Genomic DNA, 23,485 nt, shown 5'->3' with positions numbered 1-23,485 from the left:
GGTAATTATTACTTTTTATTAATTTAGAGCATTTGAAGTATAAAAATAAAGGCTTTTGACATACTGTATATACATACACAGCCTTCACTTGTACATCCTTTCCAACGTGTTCTTTAATTTATATTTCAGCCCAATACTTAATAAGAGGGTCACTAAAAGTAGGACAAAACAAGAGAAGTAAAAATGTGTCTGTTGTCCAACTGCATTCTATCCTTGCAGGTGATTCTATCTCTTGCATCCTGTGAGAGAGAGCACTGCCTCCACAGAGGCCATGAAATTGAACCTTTAACCTCTCCAAGTGGATGGGATGGAAAAGGATCTCTGAAGAGTGCATTTGCCAGGTTAAAAACACTTTCACCCCCAAAGAAACAGAGGAAAAAAGTCAATGTTAACCAATAATAATAATGTTTTTAAAAATCGAACAACCTCATCTCCCCTCCCACTTTCCTTCTCTCTTTTTTAAAAGTAGTTTTAAATCATAGTGTGCTTTGAATAGCAAATTGTATTTGGGCTTTCTATTATCTTTTAAAATTTACTCCATGTGAGTTCACCATTGCTAAGAATGCTAAATTGCCTCCAGGGGAAAAAAGAAAAGGAAAACTTTTATAGTATTAATATTAGATTTTTAAAGATACAAGAATCAGGAAAAAATTATAAATAGCATATTAACAAGAGACTTCTTAATTTAGATAAGGAAAATAACAGTTGTATTTCCATACAAATTATTGATATTTTTTAAAGACTCCTAATAGCCTCCTAAAAATATCTGATAAGGAATAATTCTGTACCTTGTGTCAGTTTTCTGCATGGCAGGAGAGTCCTTGTACCGTATGGTTTTAAAGTTTCCACCAAATATCGGACTGGTATTTTATTCATTTGGTTTATAGTTCTATTTTCTCACCAGACTGGGAACTCCAGATGTCAATAGGAGTTTTACAAGATCAAAGGAAGACTATGGCCCTGAGAGTTCATCTGCTCCTTCTGCTTATTCTTCTCCTGAAGTTATAATCCTCTGTTTGTAGCACTGAATTTCGGTTGCTTTAGAAATAAATGCAGTTCAAAGCTCTTTACAAGATATCTGCTGCTTGAAAAAAGCAATTCCTCGAACATAACTTGTGTGTCAGAAATCTGCTTACTGTTTATATCATAGTGATTTGAAAACCTGGCTAATCTAGCCATCTGAGTTTTAAATGAGGCCATGAAACCAAAGTGACAGAAGTGGATTGCCCCGTGGGCTGTGCACAGCCCAGACAGGAAGAAATCAAAACCACCTAACATCCATATCTAGTGATGGGCTCTGTTAGTTATTGCACAGAATCAACACCAAAAAAAAAAAGCCCCACAATATATTAATTTTCCAATAGATGAATTGTACCAACATTTTAAAAACGTATTTTCAAGCCTATATTGCCAAGCAGGAAGAACTTTCTAAACAGAAGAGATTAAAACTGTAGATTTTTTCCCAAGAAAATCAGTTGTTTTAAAATATGAAACATAATCACAAATCACATGCTCTCTCTCACACACACACAAACATATACCCCCTCAGTTCTATTATTAACATTAAAGTGAAAAGATTGGTTTCAAAAGATCCATCAGTTAAACCATGTCCTGTAGCTCCAGAAATGAATAAAGGGAATTTTTAAAAATTAAATAGCATCTGTATTTCTAAAACCATCACCAGTTTACCTACACGAGACACATGCTTCTGTACAACAATGTAAACTTCACAGCAAGCCATTTTTACATTCATTAGAGCGGAATTTTCCATTTTCTTTAAATTACAATGTAATTTTGGGCTGCGATTGCTGAACACACAGGTAAGCCAACAATAACAGTACAATTTAGTTTCACAGTGGTTTTCTTTAACATAAAGTTCATTTTAAGTGTCTTTGCGAAGTATTTCACATTGAACTTAAGTTTCTAAGTGACTTCCTTTAGAGCCTCGTTCAGATATTTCCACCCTCCTGTCTTTATATGCTTGGCATGTGTGTTGTTTGGGATACAAAATGGGAGACTGGCTTGTTTTATCTGTATTTTTGAGTCCTCTGTTGTAGAAAGAAAATGTCCTTCATGAGATGTTGAAGCCTTCACTGCACACACAAAATCTGGGGCGAGTCCAGGCCCAGGAGCCTGAGCAGCCCACCACCAAACAGAGACAAAAATGTTGCCGGAAAGTCACCTTTGCAAAAAGAAAAGGAAAAAAAAAGAGAAGCAGGGGGAGTAGGGAGGGGGTTATCCCATGGAATGAAAACACAAATGCACCATCCAGAGTCCGTATTTACAAACTAATAGAAAATATAAACATTATTGTATTTGGAACCAAGTCAAAACACCAGAGGAGCTAAACTCAGATATTGCTTAAGTTATACATGTATTTTCCAACAAAATAGGTCATCTGTTAAAAATAAAGGATCACTCAAGTCAATTATTGATTGGTTTCCTAATGATGAATTAAGGCTTATTTTATTACCTTATTTGATTAGAGGGTGTAGCATAACTTTTTCTATATGTATTTTCTTTTATTGATTTTGCAGAATCTCAACAATTGCACGTCTCAGAAGTTCAGGTTGATTTAGAATAAATATACACATGTGGTTTTACCAAAGACTAGTTTGAAAAGTTCCTTAAGCCCTTTGAGGGGTGCAGGTTTCTACGTTAAAAACAGTGCGTGGGCAACACGAACGTCTCATTCAATCCTGAACATCGCTTCTGTTTTTTAAATCCTAAAGTCATGTCAGGTTTTCTGTGAGAGAGAAGTTATGGCGAGAAATATTTAAGTGTCATCAGCACAAAGGAGGTGAGTCCATAACGCCAGCTTTCCGGCAAAAGGATTGGAGAGTAGAGGGGTGGGATCCGAGACCAGGGAAGAGGGGGAGGGTGTGTTGAGAGGGAGACTCCTCGGGCGAAGCTGCTGCAGACGGCGAAGCTGCTGCAGACAGAATCTCCCATCAGAGCGCGGAAGCTGTGACAGAGTGGCTACCTTCTCGGGCTGCCTGCATTCCCTTGAACGCCAGCGATGCGGGAATGTCACAGTTGTGGGGGGAAAGTGGGGTGCCACTGGCATGTTGCCACCCATGTCCAGCAACATAACCAGAAGGAGCAGCGCTGTAGGTCATGTAGGGCGACACTTGGGCCGGGGTAGGATAAGGAGCCATGCTGGATGCTGACACAAAACTGCTTACAGCTGGGAGACCGTTTGGTGCCTAAAATGAGTCGGAAAAGAGAAGAGGTGAAAATAATCACATTAGAGTGGCTGACATTTCACCAGTGCTTAGAAAAACACAGAATGTTAGTTCTGAGTAGTAACTGACAATATTCTGACTCTACCTTCTAATTTCTTTTTTTTTAGATTTGACTCTGTTTATATTCTAAATGCATTCAGTCTTGCTACTTAAATGTATTTTTTCCACAAAGATTTTGAGGAGGCTAAAACCAGAAAATCCACAGTATTTGCTTTTGCTACTTGGAATTATAGGAAGGAAACACAAGGTGAGGAAAGAATTAATTGTGATTAAGTTCTCTTAGAATCCGTTCAGCTCTGTCTGTCTTTGTTGCTTTCCCCCACACTCCAGCTTTGTTTGGCTCTTTTGTTGAGATCTTTGTGAAGGGCCTGGTTGGTGTACTTTCATTTCCAGTAAAGAAGGGCAGAGTGTGGGCTGTCATTTTAGAAACTCAAAATGAGCATGACCTTTGTTGAATAAAACACGGCCATATTTTAAAACATCATGTTGAAAATGCCTGTTGGACAAAGGACATGCAAAGATCAGGCAGTTTGTCTATAAGGGTTTTTTAATGAAGATGAGGGGGGTATTTTTTCCAGAGTTATTTTATTAAAAAGGAAACTATCAGAATATGAAAGGATTATATATGCATGGTTTTGAAATTGGAAAATTTGCTTGCAAAAGTTTTACGGCTCTGTGATCTGAAGTTTTAGAAGCCACGTGGATAAATCTCTTGAAATGAATTTAAATGTAAAATCTTAGTTTGCAAACAAAACACAGCAACTCTGGCAGGCAAGTCTGCCTAGAAACCCTGGCATGCAATAAATTATTGTTGGTATCGTTACTATTAACAACACCAAAAACACCCTGATTTCTAATCCTGATTCTGGCATGAATACTCAGCACCCTTCTTCGAATAACTTAATTTTCCCCCTTCAATTTCTACATTGTTTAGAAATAAGGAAAATGCTATTTCCTGGTGGTGATCTGAATAAATAAACATATCACCATATTTCCTAATGAAAATATAATGTAAATAATAGAAATATAATTCATAAAACAAATTAATCCTTAGAGCTAAGAAAAGCAGACATATGTTTGATTCTATTTCCAATTCAATAGCAACATAGAAATTGTTTTCTACTGTAATTCATTTGGTTATTATTTTCACTTCCATGTCTATGAGATTGCAACAGTGGGGGTCTCAAAAATTATTTTCTCAATGTAGAATAATGCATGGAGTAAAATATATACATGGATGTGATTTAACACTGCTTGTGAATTTCTGTCAAAATGAGAATAAAAGTAGAGGAGTTAACTTTATGTGAGTGAGTGAGTGAAGTCGCTCAGTCGTGTCCGACTCTTTGCGACCCTGTGGACCGTAGCCTACCAGGCTTCTCCGTCCATGGGATTCTCCAGGCAAGAATACTAGAGTGGGGTGCCATTGCCTTCTCCAGGGGATCTTCCTGACCCAGGGATCGAACCCCAGTCTCCCGCATTGGAGGCAGACGCTTTAACCTCTGAGCCACCAGGGAAGCCCTCTGAGCCACCATAAAGCCTAACTTTATGTATTTGGTTCTGTAAGAACACATACCTCGTGTTCTCTTTTCTTGTCAGAGTGCTTGTTCTTTGAAAAATGGGGAAGAAGAAAGGAAACTGAGGTTTCCTGAATCTGTCCTATGTCTCAGGCACTAAGAAATACCCAACATATTTTATCAAATAATTAGAACTGATAAACTGTATCTCATTTTAACCTGAGTTTATAATAATTACAAGATAATTTACAATGAGTAATACTCTATGTTTAATTGCAACTAAAATGTGTTATAAAGGATGATGTTCTGATTTTTAAGAAAGAAACCACTGCACATCATTGTTGAATATAAATGAAATCTTATCCTCTTTATACAAGAGAATATAGATTAAGGAGTTTAGCCATTTGCCTTAGGTCAATCAATCAGCAAGTCCATGGCCATGTGTAAAAGAAGTTATCACCCCTTCTGATACAGGATTCTCTGTTTCTCCAGGACAATTAAAAGATATGATTTCATTTCAAACTAGAGCATCTTTTCTGGTAAAAGATTCTTTCCTCTTCTAGAACCTGACACTCAGTCTTAGGCCCTAATTCTGTTTCTTAACTTCTAAAAAAAACCCTCTTTTTCCTGCTTGAATGGCTCATTAGAAAATGGCTCAAAGGAGAAACACTTTAAGGCTCTCTCAGCAAATGAGTATGAAGATCAAGAACTGGCAACCTGCAGAAGAAATTTAGCATTGCACAGAGATTATATTTCTGATATTATCTAGAATCTTCCCAATAACCTAAAAGAAATTAGTTTGGAAAGGAATTGCTCCAGCTCAATTATGGAAAGGTGTCTCCATCTTTATCTGGTCTCTTCTATTCTAGCATTAATTAATATTTTATACACCAAGAATCATAAAATAAGAATGTTAAGACTAAAGTGTTATAGTTAAAATTACTTTAAAACTAATGAAAACTTTTGCTCAACATTTGACCAATACATGGGTTAGATATGTAGTATTATACAGAAACAACATATTATTTAGCAACACAGCAGAAAAAAATGTATTGGTGAATTCTATTTTTCATCACAGCTAAATTTTTCCTACTCATTCTTTTTTCTTTATATATTTTTTCTATCATTCAACTTTACAGATCTCTGTGAAACTTGCTTTATCATATTCCCCTTTTCCCTTTCCTTTCCTTACATCCTTGCTGCTAGAACCATTGCTTACTGATGTTACCCCTTTATTGGGGGCGCTTCAGCTCCTCAAATGTAATGTCTACAATCCCTGACGTGGGTCCACTTCTTTTTACCCAGAGATGTTCTCCTAAGAAGCCAGGCTGGAGTGGAATCTCATTTTAGATAATGCTCCTAGGATTTGTGGGAAGTCAAAACATTGGATTTAAGCTCAGGTTACCATCAGGTGCCTTATTTATTCCATAACTACATTTGTTCATCAACTGTAAAAAAAAAAAACACTAATAATTCTTTCCAGATTTGTCCATATTAAGGCACCAAATTTATTTTTTATGTTAAATATTTCAAAGTTCTCTAAAATCTGCAATATTTTTAGAGTCATTTTAGTGATGCAGGCCCAGCTCTACTGCAGAAAGGAAGGTTGGGAAGGGAACCTCGGAGAGGTTTGACCTCCTCATCGTTAGAAGGAGGCAAGGGAAGGCTCAAGAATTTGCTTTAAAAAAAACAAATCTTTAAACAGTATAGAAATAGCGCTTAGCTTTCACTCAGGTTAAATTATAACCTAGATCTGGGGTGAAAAAGTTTTGTCTTAATTTCCCTTTTTACTTTTAAAGTTCATATTTTAAAATTTCTTTTAAACGGCATAATCAAGATGAGAGAACAAATATGCTTTAAATAAAATGTACCTGCCACCATCACCATTCATTCTAGTGACCCAATAAACACAGCAATTTTCTCACTATTAATTTTGAAACATGACATTAGTAAAAGATATAAATCTCCACCAGGTAAAGTAATTGTTATTTATGAAGCAATAATTGAAAGAGTAAAATTTTCCACCATAAAGGAAAACAACTACAGGTAGCACTGATGTTTGTTTATTCCTTCCAGTAAAAGAGCACATGACTAAACTTCCCAAATCTGTTCAATGTTTTCAGTGAAGGGCATGTAATTAATCTGAAAAGCTGGTTAGGCTGAGTAGAGACTACCAAAGGTACACCATAAATATCATGGGAGCAAACATGCTAAATTACTCTATTTAATTGGATTGTAAATATGATTTATAAATCGACCAACATATGGAATCCCCAGGGAAGAGTAAACAAATTTTCCAAATGAAACCCCAGCAATGGGCATGTAATGGAAATCTCATTTCTGAAAATGACTTTACCTAAAGATTCCATAAATAAGACCTCAATCCATCAAACCCCTTTTCATGTGGATCATGTGGATCTTCCATGGAAGCCACGAGAATCCTTTCCTCTAAAGAACTGTACAAGGGTCTTCCCTAAGGCAAACTATCTTCAACCTAATTTTGAGAATGAGATTTACTAATACAAAGTAAAATAGACCAAATTGTATACCCTGGAAAAAGTAAGTTCCTTGTTTTGTTGAATGTTTCCAGAAAAAGACAGATTTTTATCCCACTGACATTAAACAAGAGTCCAGGAAAAAAATACGTTAATATGCAATGTAGTCTAGTTACGGTTATCACAAGAGTGAATCAAAGTATGACTTTTCATTGCGTTCTAAAATGTTACACAGATTTGCCAGTTTTTAAAAAGATTTTCAAATGACTATGTTGAGAAGCTGTATTGGCAGAGAGTTAGACTATAAACAGTCTGAGGACAGGGTCTTGCCTTTAATCATCTCACATCCCCACAAAATGGGACACATTATAGGTGTTTCATAATCACTTGTATACTTTAGTGCAGCCTTTTGAAAGCAAAAGATGTGATGCTCTTGCTTTTTAAAAACAAGAAAAAACAAAACAAACAAAAAAACTGGACACCCTTTACCACAGAATAAGCATTACATTTTAAGTAAGCAAAATGAGTAAAGCTGTTGAAAAGGTAAATAAAAGTTGTAACCTAGCTCTTTCATTATTTAATTTATGGTCATTGCATGTATCCCCCTCCCCCCACCACTGCCCCCAGAGAAAGGGGAAATGCATTAGTTTCCAAACACTCATGACCATGAAAAAAACTGGTATAACAACTGTCTGGCAACTAGAGGTTATAGACAATTCCTCAAACTCTGGGAGTTGTCTACTCAACGTTTTCTTTCTTGAAGAAAATGCAAATAGTAGTGCCAAGTCTTCAATCCACAATCTTTCATCCACTCATCAGCCCTACCTGGTCCTTCTCTTACGATAAAACGAGTTTACCCTGGCTTTATAATAAAGTATGTTCAGCCACACACAGCTGTGCTTCACCTAGAATTTCCACCTAGGTATCATAAGCAAGAAAAAGCTTCAGATCTGAAAATAAACAAGATTGTCTTTTTGTGTGTGCGTGAAGTCATTTTTCTGGCTGCTATTCTACCCTTCTTAATTCATTATGCAATAACCTAGTAAAATAAATCTGACAAAATGAAATGACAGTTGTAAATATGATTTCAACATCCATCCAAAAGGATCTTAATTATATTTAGTTATCACATTGCATATCTAATTGTCTCTAGGTAATGGAAAGCTGCTATTTTAAATGTTTTTCTAAATTTTATGTTTCCAAAATGTTATTAAAGTTGATGTAGCCTTGAAAAAAATTTAAATAGCTTTTTTTGGTATTTCATATGACATGTTTTACCAATACATAATTACTAATTTTAAAACACAGTTAAAAACTAGCCAGATCAAAGAATATTTTTCATAGTAGATAATATGAATTTCAAAGACTATTAACATTTGTCTGAAATTGATTCTCTATAAAATTATAAATTTAGCACAAAATAACTTTATTTAATATGAAGAAAAATCCAGGGCAACTTCATTTATATTTTCACAAGAACAGTATGTCTACAAGGACAGTCTGTTAAATAATGCACTAGAAAATTATACTCAGGAAATACTATATTTTAAATATAATGTACAAATGAATGTTTCATAAGAATTTCAGATTAATTTATGTCTCCAAATTAAACTCTTTTCACATCTCATTTAACTCTGAACTTTTTCTTATGTTCAAGTATTTATAGACTATTCTCCATTCCTGATATCTCAATTTGTAGCTAATTTTATATTAAACTTGCTGAGTTGATTTCACTACCCCAAAATAAAGATACTCAAAGCTTGTAAATCCACCATTCAGATTACTTGAATCAGAGTACCAGATATTCTTTTTTTTTTTCTTGAGAAAGTGTGCCTAATAATACAAAGAAAATTTCAACACCTATACAACTGCTTATGAACTCTTTAAAAAGAATGAGGCAGTAATTCACTAAGTACCATATAAAAGGGTAGATATATTCCAACCTCATGTTTCTCTATATGTTTTGTTTGTTGTTGGGTTTTTTTTGCCATGCAGTTGCATTCAAGAGAGTTTTATATTTTCAACTTAAAAGAACCAGCCATTAGGACCCAGAGAAACATTATTGTCATTGAGAGTTAGATGAGATTAAAGAGTTCGAGCCCAACATTAAATGTAGGTGAAAAAAGTAAAAATAAATATCCTTTTTCTTCTATCCTCAAAGATAGACAATAAGGATTTCTGAATGGCACTATAAAATATCAATTGCAGTATAACAGTAATGTGTACAACAAGTTTGAATATTCTAATGTTTTAAAAACAAGATAGATGTGTGCATAAGGTTCTAATTACTAGCAATCGGGCAACTTTCTTTGCAGTTTAAGCTGAAAACAGAAACTCTAGATTACAGTAATCAATAAAACCTATGATCAATTGTTGGTAATTTTACAGGTATATTCTGACAAAGGATTATGCTCTAAGTCCTATGATCCTGAACTCTCAATTTCCTCCTTTATTAACTAAAATGAAACTGAGATCATATAATAGTGCGCTATTTAATAACAACCATAAATACCATAAAAGTATTATGGGCAAAAATCTTAAGAATTTTTTTTTTTTGTCAAAGACTTTCAATTTTTGTTCATAACACAGAGAAAAGTGTTACCCAAGTTTATACTAGGATTGTAGAAACATACATATGCTGATAACATTTTGAAAAATAACCTTAAAAAATAAAATTACCCTTCAAATATTTGTAGGAGAAATGCATATACATATATGGAATACACACACACACAACACACCTTACATTTCCAAGTTTGTTGATGAGCAAATTTTAATGCATAACTTTACCCTCAAGGAAATTAATGTCTAAACTCCAAAACTGCTCACAAAATGATACATTCTAAGTATATGTGTCTAGTTAGCACATCTTCAGCATTAAGCACTATTTTGATAGTTAGAGTAGCTGCTGACTTAATTATGCATGGAAATTTTTCAAGTTTTGAAATTTTACATCATTTATATTATCTTACAACATGGCAATGCAGAAGGTTAGCAGATTGCCATTAAGAACTTTCCAAATGAAAGTCTGATACAAATGTCTTTTTCTTCAAAAAATTTTAATTTTTTCTCAAGCATTTAGAACAATACTTATTGGCCACTTGTTTAAATTACTCATTTTTATAAATCTGATAATTTAGTGATTTGATAGTCACTGCATAAAATGTAATGGATTTTTAAGTTCAGAAAATACAAAGTAGATTACTTAACACTGTTCTATTTTTATTTTAAATTGATTGGTTTCATTTTGAAGTGTGTGTATTAACTAACCATTTCTAAACAAGATTAAACACTAGGTCTATAATTCAAGAGAGTAAAAATAAAAGTAACCCTAAAGATTCTTGGATTATGACACTGCTTTATTTATTAACTAGGTTCATCAACTCTATGTGGGAGACTTTTTTTTTCAGCTCTGTACTTCACAATGTTATTTCAGGAAATGATGACCTAATAAACATTACTGAGCACCTAGTAAATGCTTACTACTCTATATGCTAGGTGCTTTATAGACACTCTATTGTTTGTAACAAAATACCTTGACACTTTCTGACTATGTATTCCCTGATCAAAGTAAACTGTGACAAAATAAAAAACTGCTTGATTTTAAGTCAATCTCTAAGTGCCATTTCTATCCATAGGCAATATTTAATGAAGACTTACTATGTGCCCCATGGTTGTATTATCACATTGAAATTTCACACTGCTTGAGGTTGGGCCTATTATTTCCGTGCTTCATAAATGAAAAAACAGAGACTCTAAAAGGTTAAATAACTTGCTTAAGTGGCAGTGGTGCCACTGAACATAAAGCCTCTTCTGTACTACTTGCTTTTTTGCAGAAGGTAGTGACAAACTTTCTTGTAATTTCTTGTTCACGTGCTTTGCAAATAGAGATTCAGGAAAGGGACCCTCCTTCCTTGCTGCTATTTTCTGTGATATTTGTCATGGGAGAGCTACTAATATATACGGGATTCTGTTTTAACAAAATAAAGGAGGGAAGAGAAAGTGGAAATGGTGTTTGTTAGAGAAAATAAAGACTAGGATTTTTTTTCCAAGTGAATAAAAGTTACAAGTTTCACTAAGCGGAAAAAACTGATTTTTACAGATATGAAAACATTGAAAGTTTTAAGATTTCAAAATAATAAAACGAAAACTGAGTATTTTGAGGCTCTGGAATAGGAGTTTGGCATGAATAAATTTGCAAACCTACATTAGGTCTGTTCAAAGAAGGTCCGGCTTTGTTGTTTGGTTTTTTGAGAGCTTTGAACTCCTGACTCCACCGTGGTGATGAATTTAGACTCAAAACTCTGGGGCTTTTGTTGTTATGGTTGTTTAGCTTTTCTCAAGGAAAAGAAAAAAAAAACAACAACACGGGGTGTTTTAAGTTTTCTTTTGGAGAGTCGAGGGAGGGACAGAGGGAAAGAAAAATTAAACGGTCGACAGCCAGTCCGTATAATTTGAGGTTTTCTCACTAACCTCCCTGGGGAGATGACGACGTGACCTTTAATCGGGGCGCGGGAACTGTCTGAAGTTTCTCTGGCTGCCCTCTACTCGCCGTCGCGGGACCCGCCACACGCGCCTGTGCCCCGGGAGCCGCGGGCCGTCAGTGCGGGAGGAGCCGCGGCGCCGCACCCTCGGGCGTACAGGCCGCTCGCCGAGCGCGCAGCTGGGAACCCACGGCCGCTCGCCTGGCCCCTCGGAGACGCCGTCCCAGGTGACTGTAGCCCCGACTCGAGCCGCGGAGAGGGCTGGGGCGCAAGCCGTTTGGCCAACAGGCCCCGAGGCGCTTCCAGGGCCGCCGCCCCGGGCCTCCAGCCGAGGGGTCGAGGCCTCACCCCGCCCTCGCGCGTCTGGGCGTTGTCCCAGCCCCGCCGCCCTGGCCTGGGGCTCGTGGCCGTCACGGGGAGGCGGCCAGGGCTTCTCCTCGGTCGAGGCTCCGAGAGGGGCCCGGGCCTCCGTCGCCCAAACCGCCGCGGCCCACCCGGCGGGGCCCCCGCCTCCTCACCTGCGCGTACTTGGCTTCCTGCTCCAAGGCCCCCTTCTCCAGCCCGTTGACCGCGTGCGGGGCGGCGGCGGGGAAGTTGCTGCGGCCCAGGCTGCTCCACTCCTCCACCTTGGGGCTGTGGTAGGGGGAGCTGTCGCTCACTCCTGAGGGGAGGAGGAGAGGCCGTCAGGCTGTAGGGCCGACCGCGCGCCCCCTCCTGAGACCCGCTCGGAACCCGCGACCCGCGAGAGCCAGGGCCGCGACCTCGGTCGGCCCCCTGCCCTCCGCCTCCCAGGGGCGCGGGGCCCACCTCTCCGGCCGGCAGCCCAGGCCCCGGCCCAGGTGACGCCTCGGAGTAGGCCTCTCCCCGCTCTCTGCCCCACGCCCGCGGGAAGACATTCCCCCCCCCCCACCTCCCCCGCAACGGCCTTTGATTACCTCCTCCGGTCCTCGCTCCCCTGGGAAACGAGTGGAAGGAATCCGAAAATTTTCCCCCGAATTTTCTCAAATCGGGGAAAGAACGCGTGAAACTGGACGCGCTGTTCTCCTCAGTCCTAACCCAGGGTCGACTGGGGGTTGACAAAAATCTGAGACTGGTGCGGGAGAAAGGGTCATGCTGGCCTAACTATGCCTGTTCTGGCGCTCAGAAACGTCCAGAAAGTGCTCACTGTGCTGTGGGGATCTAGTACTTAAGTCAACAGATGGAACAAAAGACCTGTAAAGTCTTTTGCAAACAAATGACTAAAGGATGCCCACAATATACATGCAAAGCAGAAGTGCATAGGTGTGTGACTACCCTCCGCGCTCTATCTCTACACGTTAAATACTGAGGTTATGTGCATATGACTCAAAAACAAATAGTACAATTACCACTGTAAGTGCCACCAGTGTCAGAGGTAAGGTCATAGGTTTACTTTTTCAATGAAACAAAAGGTTAGGAAAATTAAAGTGGAATTAAGTGTTTTGGAAAAGAGCTAAAGCTGTCAACTATCCTTTATTCTCTTTATAGAGACGCAAAGAAAATTATATGATGTAAACCGATTACCACAATACCAAGAGGTGTGCATGTTGAATCATCGGCATCTTTAAGTGAGCAAGTACAATTTTAAAGAGAAGATATTTGAAAACTAGGAGCAGTTTGTCTTTGGGACCCATGGGTGGAGGACTGAAGTTTGACAAAGCTACTACTACGATCTTAAAACACTTCCATCTGATACTGAGCTTCAAAGCAGGTCAATCATTTTGAGGAAAGATCATTGGTAGAAATAATCATTTTATATTCATAGATTTGTCAGAAAACAGGTTGTTTAAAGCTGGCACCCAGAATCAACCATATGTAGAACGAAGAGTTGCTTCTCTCCATAATCTAATACTTTTCCGACTGACATTTGGTCTGATTGTAGGCTCCCTAGGGAAGAAAGGTTTTCTTTTCAACTCTGTCAGTCTTTTTTCACTATGCCTCCCCCTCGCCAAAGAATTAAGATTGTGTTCCAATTTGCACCAGGAAATAGTATTTTGGCCCAGAACTGCCAGTCTTTCCCTGCCTTCCCAGACAAAAGGCAATCGGTGGGCACAAGCCTGAAGTTATCTTAAGAAATTGAGATCCCCCTGCGCGCCCCCATTTCTGCTGATCTCACACTTTCCCATGAACAGGGGCTTCCTTTAAATGTCAGTGAGGTCAGTTTATCCTATAAATCAAGGGCAAACTCTCTCCAACTAAAACTCCAGCCAGCTCCAAATAAGACAAAACTGGGCCCTTAGAAGGATCCTGTAAAGTCACAGTCAGAAAACAAGAAGATGAGAAATCAGGGCTATGGTTAATTATTTAAAAAGATAATTGTGCCAATGTGGTGGCAACTGAGAAAGGCAGGAAATAATTAAATGAACTATTTCCCCTTTTCCTATTTAATTTTTCCCCCCGCTCTTTTTAAAGTCTTGGCTGAGAAATTAAGAAGGTAGGCTCTTTATCTCTGTATTATTTAAATTCTGCGTCTAGGGCATTTTTGACTTTGTTTTCTCCCTACTGAGAAAGAAGTTAACGCTGTTTTATGTTTTGTTTTATTCTGTTTTAACAACGCAGTAAAAGAAAACAAACTCGGGTCTCCTGCGGAAGCCCGACTGAGCATAAGGGCGCGGGGAATCATCCTAAGCAGCAGAATAAGACATTCACAACACGCAAGGTCAAGGGTGAGAAAGGAAAGGAACGGTGGGGTGGCACCACTGAAAACGTGCAGGGACGGGATGTCCACTAGAATTCCCTGGGACTGTCGGACCCTAAAGGGAAGCGGCAGGCGCGGGGAAAACGGCAAAGAACAGAAGAGAGGACAGCGTGGAATCGCCGTGCATTTTCCCTTCATTTTAGTGGTGATTGGTGCCACTTCCTAGGATATATATGTGCTAAAATCTGTTAAGGTAGAAAGTGTCCGGTGGCGGGGAGGAGGAGAGCGGGAGAAAGAGAGAAATAAAGCAGAAAATTCGTCCCAGAATGAGCAATGCTCTAACATGCAAGTTACTAGTAGGAACTTCGGGACCTCCGTTTCCGAGGAAAATGAAGTGAAGCATAAGAATGAAACCAATTAGGTGACATTTGAACTTCCTGCCTGAGCAAATTTGGTCTGATTGCCAGAATGCAAGAAGAATACTGCAATTTCTACAGAGTCCCCGACTCCCCAAACAAGCCGCCCGAAGCCGTGTCTGCAGCCGGCAGCTCCACGCCCGCTCGGGCCTCTCGGGCTGCTCCCCAAGTCCGGCCCCGGCCGCGCTCTCCAAGTGAGCAGGCTGGTCCGAGGCTGCCGCGGCGCGAGAGGCGGGGGAGGGTGGAAAATGCGAACCATGTGTTGGGGATGGGGGATGTTATGGGTCTGGTAGTTTGAGATGAGGCAGTAGACTGTGTGTGGCAAGGAAACGAAGGGCATGAGTTTCACGTTAATGAGATCAGGACACCCCCTGGGAGGACTCTTGACGTTTCCAAAGGAAAAAGTCTCAGGTGGTGGGACAGACGCGGGCCCCTGGAGACGCAGATGCGGTAACCCCAGAGAGGTTGAGGAGGGAAGCTCTGCACAATCCCATATCCGGCCCCGTGCCCTTACCTTGGTCGGTGATGGAGCGAATGCCCAGGATGTCCGTGACGGAGTGCGAGGAGGGCCAGGTGCGCGGCATGGCCACTGAGCCGGGGATGGCGGGCACCCCCGGCGGCGTGGGCACCTTAGCGGCGGCCGCCGTGATGGGGCTGGGGTACGAGTAGATGTGGTTATAGGGTAGCGCCGGCTGAGGCGCCGGTTGGTGCTGCTTGTAGGAGTCGTAATGGCCCTGTTGGGCCAAGTTGCCGATCTTGTTGCGCAGTATGCGGCTGATGGAGCTCACCGAGGGCACGTTGTACTTGTCACACACGCCGTCCGCCAGTAGGCGGTCCCGTATCTCCCAGGCGAAGATGCCGGGGTCTCTCTGCTTGTAGGTCCGGATGTGCTTCACCACGGTGGGGGTGGTGACCCGAGGCTTGCTGCCCCCAATGGCTCCTGGCAAGATCGAGCCTGTCTCATTGTAGCGCGCCAGGATCTTGCTGACGCAGCCGTGCGAGACCCGTAGCTGGCGGCTGATGTCACACGGTCGGATGCCCAGTTGGGCCAGCTCCACTATGCGAAGCCGGATGGCGTTGGGCAGCGGCCTCCCGTTCACGAATACTCCTCCCAACTGGTTTACCTCCCCAAAGGCTGGCTCTGCAAAACGAACACACGGCGCGCGGGGACGCGCACCCACAGTTTGGGACAACCGCTTGCCACTCGGCCTCCGCGCGCGTCAGGGGGCAAGGCGGAGGCACCCGCCTGGGACTAAGGACCCGGGCTTTCACCAAACCATACGGTCCCCGAGCCTTGAGGAACGGCCTCAAATCACCGGGGTTGAGTCAGACCCTCCTCCCTCATTACCGCAGTGCCTGCGGCCGATACAAGCAAATAAAGTGGTGAGAGGCAGGGCCTCTCCGAGTGTTCAGAAGCCTCCGAAGCAGGCGAGGAAGTCGGTCTTGACGCCTACAAAGCGGCTCCTTCTCACCCACTCGGCGCTAATGTTCTTGGGCCGCTCCCCCTTGATCCCCAGCGCCCCGCCTAGGGACCTGCGCAATTAGACAAAGTCTAGTCTTTTTTTTTTCTTGGTTGGCTTTTGTACCCTGTGTACGCGAAACAAAATTTGGTCCGCCACCGGGGCGCGGGACTTGCTGATGCCACCGCTCCCTAGTCTTGAAATCAAAAAATGGCATCAACAGCAGCAACCCAGTAGCCAGCGTTCAGACTGAACTGCTGCGAGCCGCTGACCCTTAGCGTGTTCCTACAACTTGTAGGAACATGAGCAAAGTCAATAAGGAGAGTGTGAGCGCTCAGTGGTGCGCGCCCTCCCTCCCTCCCTCGCCCGCTCGCTCCCTCCCTCCTTTCCCGGCTCTGACAGCGTACCCTGCCGCCACTCACCCATTGCTCCGAGCAGTACACCAACCGGGCCCCAGTTCCGCGCTCCCAGAAAGAAACTCTTCGTGTGGCCTTAGTGGCCCGTCGTGCTGCTGCCCCGGGCCGCCGGTGCCTCCGCTTCTCCCCCGGAGGAGGCGGCGAGAGTGCAAAAGGAAGGAGTAAAAGGAAGTCTGTGCCCCGCTGAAAGAGGCTTGAGTTCTGCATTTCAATCTAAGCAGCAACGTGGGCTGGGCTGAGCGGGGCCGGGCGGCTCCGTCTATCACTCACTAGGGGCACGCCCCCAAAGAGGAGGGCCCGGAGGCAACCTGCGTGATGATTGGTTTGGCCCGTTGAGCGACAGCACAGTCCGGGAAAGTTCTTCCGCTGTCTCTCTCAATCTCGCTCTGCACCTGGGTGACTAAATACAATGAAAAGAGGTGTTTGACACCTTCCCAGGGGCAGCGCAAACAGCAAAATCAGGCTCTTAAAAATGCTGAATAAGCAAACGAAAGCTTTTGGTCTGAATACGAGAGACTTGAAGGGAGAAGGGGCCGAGAAGGCTTCTCTGGGGGGAAGGCAGACATCTCAGAATTTAAGTTAAAACTCTAGGTGGGAGGTGAGCGCCACCGTCTTTGATGGTGGCCATGGTGAGGGTTCTTAGAATAGCCTGTCAGGCAAGCTTCAAGAGGTTGTCAAGAGAGGATGTCTGTTACCAGCGGATCTTACAGCACTACATCCTACGCCGAGAGACCAGAGCGCAGGTGTGAGAAGGTAGGCCCGTTGGAGAGATGAGAATAGGGGAGACCTAGCCAAAGGTCGCAAAGAGTCGGACACGAAACTGAGCGACTAAACACGAGCAGGAGCCAGAGATGGAGGCCACTGTTACCTCCAAGTGGACACCAATCTCCTCGCCTCGTGACTAACTCCCCACAACAGTCTCTAGAGATTTCATCCAGGAACGCGGGGTCAAACATTAGCCTAGGCTCCAAGCAGGAACGTAATTACACGCGACTACAGCGAGCGCATAGCCAACTTCAACCATTGACAGGCACGGGGCACTCACTCTCTGCGGAACCCAGTGCGCTGGAGAGCTCAGCCATGTTGCTGGTTCGCTGGCCCTTGGTGCCAACGACGTTCGCCGGTTTTCCCCCACCAGTGAATCACTGCAAAGGGCTTGTGTTTAAATATGAAACAGACTCGTTCCTAAGAACGTGAACACCGAACCTGCACATGTATGTGATTCCCACATCTTCTCACTAGCTGCCAGAGGCCCTGCAGTTAAGCCTACCTTTCTAATTCACGCTAAGTCTAATGTAAAGTGTACAGTAGTCTTTTTAGCGGTCAAAGTTATTCACATTTTGAGTATGGGTTATGGAGAATGAGAATTAAAATTAAAAGCAAGGCGGGAAACATTTTTAATGAACCTGGGAGTTTGCCCTGCTTCAGGGTCGAGGCTATTGACACTGCCTCTTGACAGTCATAACGTTACCTCCTTCTGGTGCGCAAAAGTTTCAGTCCTGAGGGATGGGCTCTGGTTTACACATAAGGAAGCTGACTGGGCCCCAGTCTAGGCCAGTAAGTGACAAGAGCCCAGGAAAACTCATGATCAGCTGTGCTTTTTGAAATGAGCAGTCGTCTCCAGATCCTCACACTTCCATAGCAGGGGTGCATTCTCAGTTGAGATGTACAGGTATGAAGGATTTGAAAGATAAAGGAACAGTAAAGTCAAACATCCTTAATTCTTTACAACCAGCTTCTTGTGGAAAGCCCCACAACTAGACATACTTGAACTTGTCTGCCTTTGCGGTTGTTGTTTTTGTTTCAATTGTTTAAAATCTCCAAGTTTGACTTGACAGCGATTTCACCAGGGTCTGATCCCCCAATACCTGTTACATGGCATCTACATGTAATACAGGAATTCTACAACTCGGAGGGCCTTTGTGGATCCCAAATTTGAAAAGCAGCTAATTGCTGTTGGGGCAATTTGAGTCTGCGACATCTGAGGGGAGCATACGATTTTGCCTTAGGCTTGTGCGAAGGAATGAACGTGCTGGGCATCTTGATCCAGAGATTCTCTGACCCCTCTTCCCTCTCACTAATACACACTAAGTAGCGTCTCCTGCGCAGACTCTATGCCCCAGTCCAGCGAGGGCTTCTCGGACTTTTCTGGGCTGTAATGTTGATAAAAGGCCGATCGCCTTCTAACTGGCCAAGATCCCATGCCTCGGGGTGCTTCTTCACAGCTCTGTGAGGGCTTTAGCAGTTCTGCAGCACCAGCCTGGAGTGATCCAGAACTCGTATTGTTTTTTTGCTCTGGCTAGGAGGACCTCACACACCCTCTCGTTCGCCCCCAAATCCCTCAGTTTCCTCATATTTCCCCGGACTCTTCAACCGATTTGGGCTTCCCTGGTGGCTCAGATGATGAAGAATCTGCTCACAATGCGACAGACCTGGGTTCGATCCCTGGGTCAGGAAGATCCCCTGGAGAATAAAATGGCAACCCACGACAGTATTCTTGCCTGGAGAATTCTCCGGACAGAGGAGCTTGGCGGGCTACAGTCCATGAAGTCGCAAAGAGTCGGACACGACTGAGCGACTGACACACACGCCAACAGGTTTGCTGCTGCCTCTCCACTTCCACCTGTGGTCGCACGCGGTCTCGGCCCCCTGCTCCGCGTCTCTTTCGGCCCAACAGGCCCTCTAACGCTGGCGAGTGCGGGTCTTCGGCACTCTCAGCTCAGCGCATTCCCGAGAGCGAGAGAAGGATCTTGTTCGGGAGCACTAATTCTCAGCGGCAACCTGAGGCCGGGGCTCCGGGGGCTAGAGGAGTCGAAGCTTCAGGGGACAGACAGAGGCGCCCAACCCTAGATGAAGGGGCTGATGCAGACTCTCCCCCGCCACCTCCCTGCCAGGACGCACACTGAGCACTGTGGCCAGGTAGCCTGAGACCCGGCGAGAGACAGTGACCTAAAGCGGAAAAGGGGGGTTGGTGGTGTGGGGCGGGGGGAGAAAGAGAGAAACAGTAAGGGCCAATAAGCCTCGACAGATGGTGAGCGTAGGGATGCAGAGAAAAAGGAAGGGTCAGTTGAGGTCAGCGCCCCCTGGTTACTGCCCCCTCCGAACCCAGGAGATCACACAGAGATCGGAAGAATTTTAGCTAAAGAAATTTAAGACCAAAACACAAGTAAGTCCTGCAGCTGACATAGGCCGGGAAGAAGCCAAAACCCTTCCAAAGGCTCTGTCTAGTTCTCGGAGGAGCGACCCGTCCTCCGGGTAAATATTTACTCAGTGGGAGACTGGAAGCTGGCTGGACACGAGCTTGTGAAGGAGGGGGCTTCAAGGGGTGGAGAGACTCCGTACGCTCTACAGTGGCGGGGACAGACCTGTGCACGGGCCCGAGGGGAGTCGGGGCCCGGGGACTTCAGAGACGGCCGGGTCCCGGCGCGCGGCTGGGGAACTTAGCGCGCCCCTTTTTCTGGACTCCTTCCCTGCCCTTGCGGGCCTCGGCCAGATGCCGTAAAATCTTCATAAATCTGTCAGCGGTCCCAGTGCTTCGGGCGATCACCTGGGGCGTGCCCCTCCTGGCACCAGCGGGGTCTGGGAAGAGATGCGGGGAAGGAACTGGAATCTGGCTCCTTCAGAGGCCGCCCCCAGACCCAGGCGCCACAGGCTGTGCGGGGAGTGGGGACACCCCGGCTCTCCAACACGGACCGACGTCCCGGGCGGCTCCGCCTCGCGCCTGCTTCCCGGTCCTGCAGGTCAGCGACGACCGCAGATGGGACGGGAGCGCGAAGGTGGGTTGAGAGGGGTGTGTGTATGCGCGGGAGAGGGGTCCTGCTATTCTCAGGCGCTTTTAGGGAGACTAGAGTTGCCGACGACAATGTTAAGGAGCAGATTCCTCCAACTTGCCCCTCTGTCGGGAAAAGACAGGACCGACAGTGAGGCCCAGGCAACGACTGCCGCCTCTCGCCCTGCCCAGGGGAGTTTCGGGGATCGAAAGCAGCCAGAGTCTGAGCTCGGGGATGGGTTTTCAAAACACAGTTACTTCTTCCAGTCGTCTGAGGGAGAATACGGTAAAGGCAAGATCTCCGATCCTGTTCCCCCACGGAAGCTCCTCTTCCTGGTAAGTGAAGGATTGCACGCCTCGTAGAGAGAAAAGGAGGCCGGACTTCTGCGGTCCTCGCCAAACTGCGCTGCCAACGCCCGGGCCACGGGTTCCAACCCGGATCGGCCCGATGCTACGTTTCGGCCTGGTGGGGTCAGCGGCCGCCCCTCCGCCCACTGGACCTCCCAGTGTCTGCTGCCGCACGTGGCAGCCGGAAGCGCACCCGGTGCCTAAGGAGAGGGAGGGTCCACCCAGGGCCGCGGGCTGGACCCTATCTGCGCCGGGGACCGCGGGCGGGGTCGGAGGCAGCGGCTAGAGAGAAGAGCCAGGGGGTGTGGGAGAGACCGCCTGCCCGGGCGCTCAGCCTCAGCCAGGCCAGGGTAGTGGTGGTGGTGGTGGTGGTGGTGGTGAGGGGAGGGGGTGTCCAGGCACTGACCTGCCAGCCTGTACTTCGCCGGGCTGCGGACGCATCCGGACGCACCAGCCCAAGTAGAGGCCGCTGGGGCCCCCAAGAGGAACCTGGAAAATTCTCCGAAAGTCTCTAAGGTCTCCCTGCGTTCTCGCTGCCTTCCGGCTGCTGGTGCTCACGGTTCGAGACCTTTTCCCCAGAGGGCAGCAGCCCGCGGGGTCCTGCGGGAGCGCGGAAATCCCGCCGCTGGCCGTGGGATCCGCCCTGGGGCTGCGAGCGCTCCTCACCCGCTTTCTCCTTCCGAGGGCAGGGGAGGGGCTTGTTGCCGCCTGAAACCCGCTTTTAATTCTCCGCCTGCCTGTTTCCGATCACCCGGGGTTGGTTTTTCTGTTTGCACACTCCTTCTGTTACAATAAAAACAATCGACATTTCTTTTCAGTTTCCCCACATTAGCGTCACTCAGTAATTGTTCTCCACCCCCCTTCCCCCCGCTTTGAAGGCAAGCGGGATTGCTGGTGCCCTCGCATTGGAAAGTTCCCGGGTATATAAGCAAACCTTCCCTAAAGACTTTAAAGTAAAAATAAATAACGGCCCGGGAAATTGCTGTGACCCCAACATCACTTTCTGAACGCAAATTACACCCATTTTTCAGTTTTCAACAGCGGAATTGTTTTCAGAAGGACGGCGCGTTGCCCCCATGTGATATGGTTATATTTGTTTATTAAATCCACAAATGAAAGATAACACATTTGGGGGGCAAGGGGCAAAACTCTTGGCTGCATAGTGGCAAGTGCGATCAAGGATCGGATCCCGGCTAGGGGCAAGAGCAGGGCGGAGTCCAGCAGAGACGCCGGGCTGAGCGTCCTGCCCAAGGGACGCTTCGACCTGCCTGGTTCGAAGCATCTGTAGAAGCCACAGAGCTCGGTGACAAGGACACTGTCCGAGCTTACAGCCTTGAGCAGCGCTGGCTAAAGAGAATTGTTGCTGCCTGTGGGAAGAACAGGCTTTGGGGGTCTTTAAGAAGGCAGTGGGGCTGCCTCCTACTGAAGACCCGATTGGCCTAAAGGTCCCTAGAAAAGATAAACGAGAACCAGGCCGTGCCTGTAAGCCTAGGTTTTGGATCTCAAGCACAAAGAAACCCTCCGGGTCCCCCACCAGGGTCCAGGTTTTGTTGAACGCAGCGTGGTTGGAGTTGCCTGCTGGCTTCAAAGGACTGCAATCAATGTACGGGCCAGCCTTGGTGCTAAGCATCTGCGTTCCTCTTGTTTTCAGGGATGCGGAGAACCCGGACTCGCTCACTTCTCGGTCCTCTCGATGCTGGGGGCGGGGTGGGGGGGGGGGGTGCGGTGCGGGGGAGGTTGCAGTTGGCACAGTGTCCGCACGAATCGCCTCGGATCCCGCGCAGCTCCGTGAGTCCTCACACCCAGGCAATGGACAGGGTGATGGGACTGCCTGGAGCCGCGCAGTCGAGATGCGGGATTTCCAACCTGTCGCCTTCTCCAACCTAATTCTACCACTGATCAGCCCCGCGCTGAACTCGAGAACGAAGACTCATGCGACACTGTCCTCGCATTCTCTCTCCGAAAACAGGAATCCGGGTTTAAGAGCAGAAAGTTAGGGTCGGGTTCACGAAAAAATTCCGGCTTTCTTTGAGTCCCTGGCTACCTTTCTGCAGACAGTCGCCTCATCATAGCGCCACCTACAGGTGCAAATTTGATTGCGCTCGCGCAATTTTTACCACGATTGGGCAAGGTTGAAAATCCACGAAACTGTCATAGCCCGAAAATTCTAGTTCTCCCTTCCAATTCCTCCTCCACCCTCAACTCTCCACTGAGTTCCAAACCTCCGTACCTTTCCCCATCATGGTCCAAGGCAATCCTGAGCATCACTCTTGTCATGATTCACCGAGAGCCCATCTTGCACGGTTCGGGCTGGATCCTCTTGCCTTCCCCAGGAGGTACTCGGGGTCCTGGGCTGTGAACTGTCCGTGCACTTGGGCAGGAGAGCCTGAAACTGCAAACGACTCCGCGCCTCAAAAAGGGAGTGTTGGGACCACCCTTGCCCAACCCATCTTACTATTTGTTCAGGGCTCCCAACGTCCAAGCATTCACGATAAACTTACAAAGGCAGTATTACCGTCTTTCTTTTTTTCTTTTCTTTTCCTTTTTTTCAGGGAAATCAGAGACTTGGGTTATATAAGAGCATACAAGACACTTAAATGAGATCCCACGGTGTATAAATCCCACTGTGTCTCAGTGTCGTCGCTCTCCGAATGTCCCTCTTCTGCGGGTACAGTTCACGTC

General features: G+C 45.2%; 1 protein-coding gene across 3 annotated transcripts; it reads right to left on the bottom strand.

Moving 5' to 3' along the window:
* Position 1: 1 nt before the first annotated feature.
* PAX9 (paired box 9) lies at positions 2-23,362 on the bottom strand. Of its 3 annotated transcripts, none has more exons than XM_061394958.1 (5): positions 23,034-23,362; positions 16,693-17,086; positions 15,325-15,951; positions 12,257-12,399; positions 2-3,206 (listed from the first exon to the last, which is right to left on the bottom strand). In XM_061394958.1, exons 2-5 carry the CDS (start codon positions 16,694-16,696, stop codon positions 2,952-2,954), a joined length of 1,029 nt encoding a protein of 342 aa, XP_061250942.1. In that variant the 5' UTR covers positions 16,697-17,086; positions 23,034-23,362; the 3' UTR covers positions 2-2,951. The 3 variants fall into 3 exon arrangements, with proteins under 3 accessions (XP_061250942.1, XP_061250941.1, XP_061250943.1); XM_061394957.1 differs by lacking the exon at positions 23,034-23,362 and adding an exon at positions 21,210-21,812; XM_061394959.1 differs by lacking the exon at positions 23,034-23,362 and adding an exon at positions 20,052-20,136.
* Positions 23,363-23,485: the final 123 nt, after the last annotated feature.

This window comes from Bos javanicus, chromosome 21 (assembly GCF_032452875.1).
Source record: "Bos javanicus breed banteng chromosome 21, ARS-OSU_banteng_1.0, whole genome shotgun sequence".
In the NCBI taxonomy this organism is placed as follows: domain Eukaryota; kingdom Metazoa; phylum Chordata; class Mammalia; order Artiodactyla; family Bovidae; genus Bos; species Bos javanicus.
Note: the sequence above shows the minus strand (reverse complement) of the source record. Positions and strands in the feature narration are given on the sequence as shown.

Excerpts from the sequence above, each read along its gene's own strand:
- PAX9 (XM_061394958.1), bottom strand. Across the intron at positions 12,400-15,324 it reads TCGCTCCATCACCGACCAAG|GAGTGAGCGACAGCTCCCCC; the intron begins GTAAGGGCACGG and ends TCCTCCCCTCAG. Across the intron at positions 3,207-12,256 it reads AGGAAGCCAAGTACGCGCAG|GCACCAAACGGTCTCCCAGC; the intron begins GTGAGGAGGCGG and ends GACTCATTTTAG.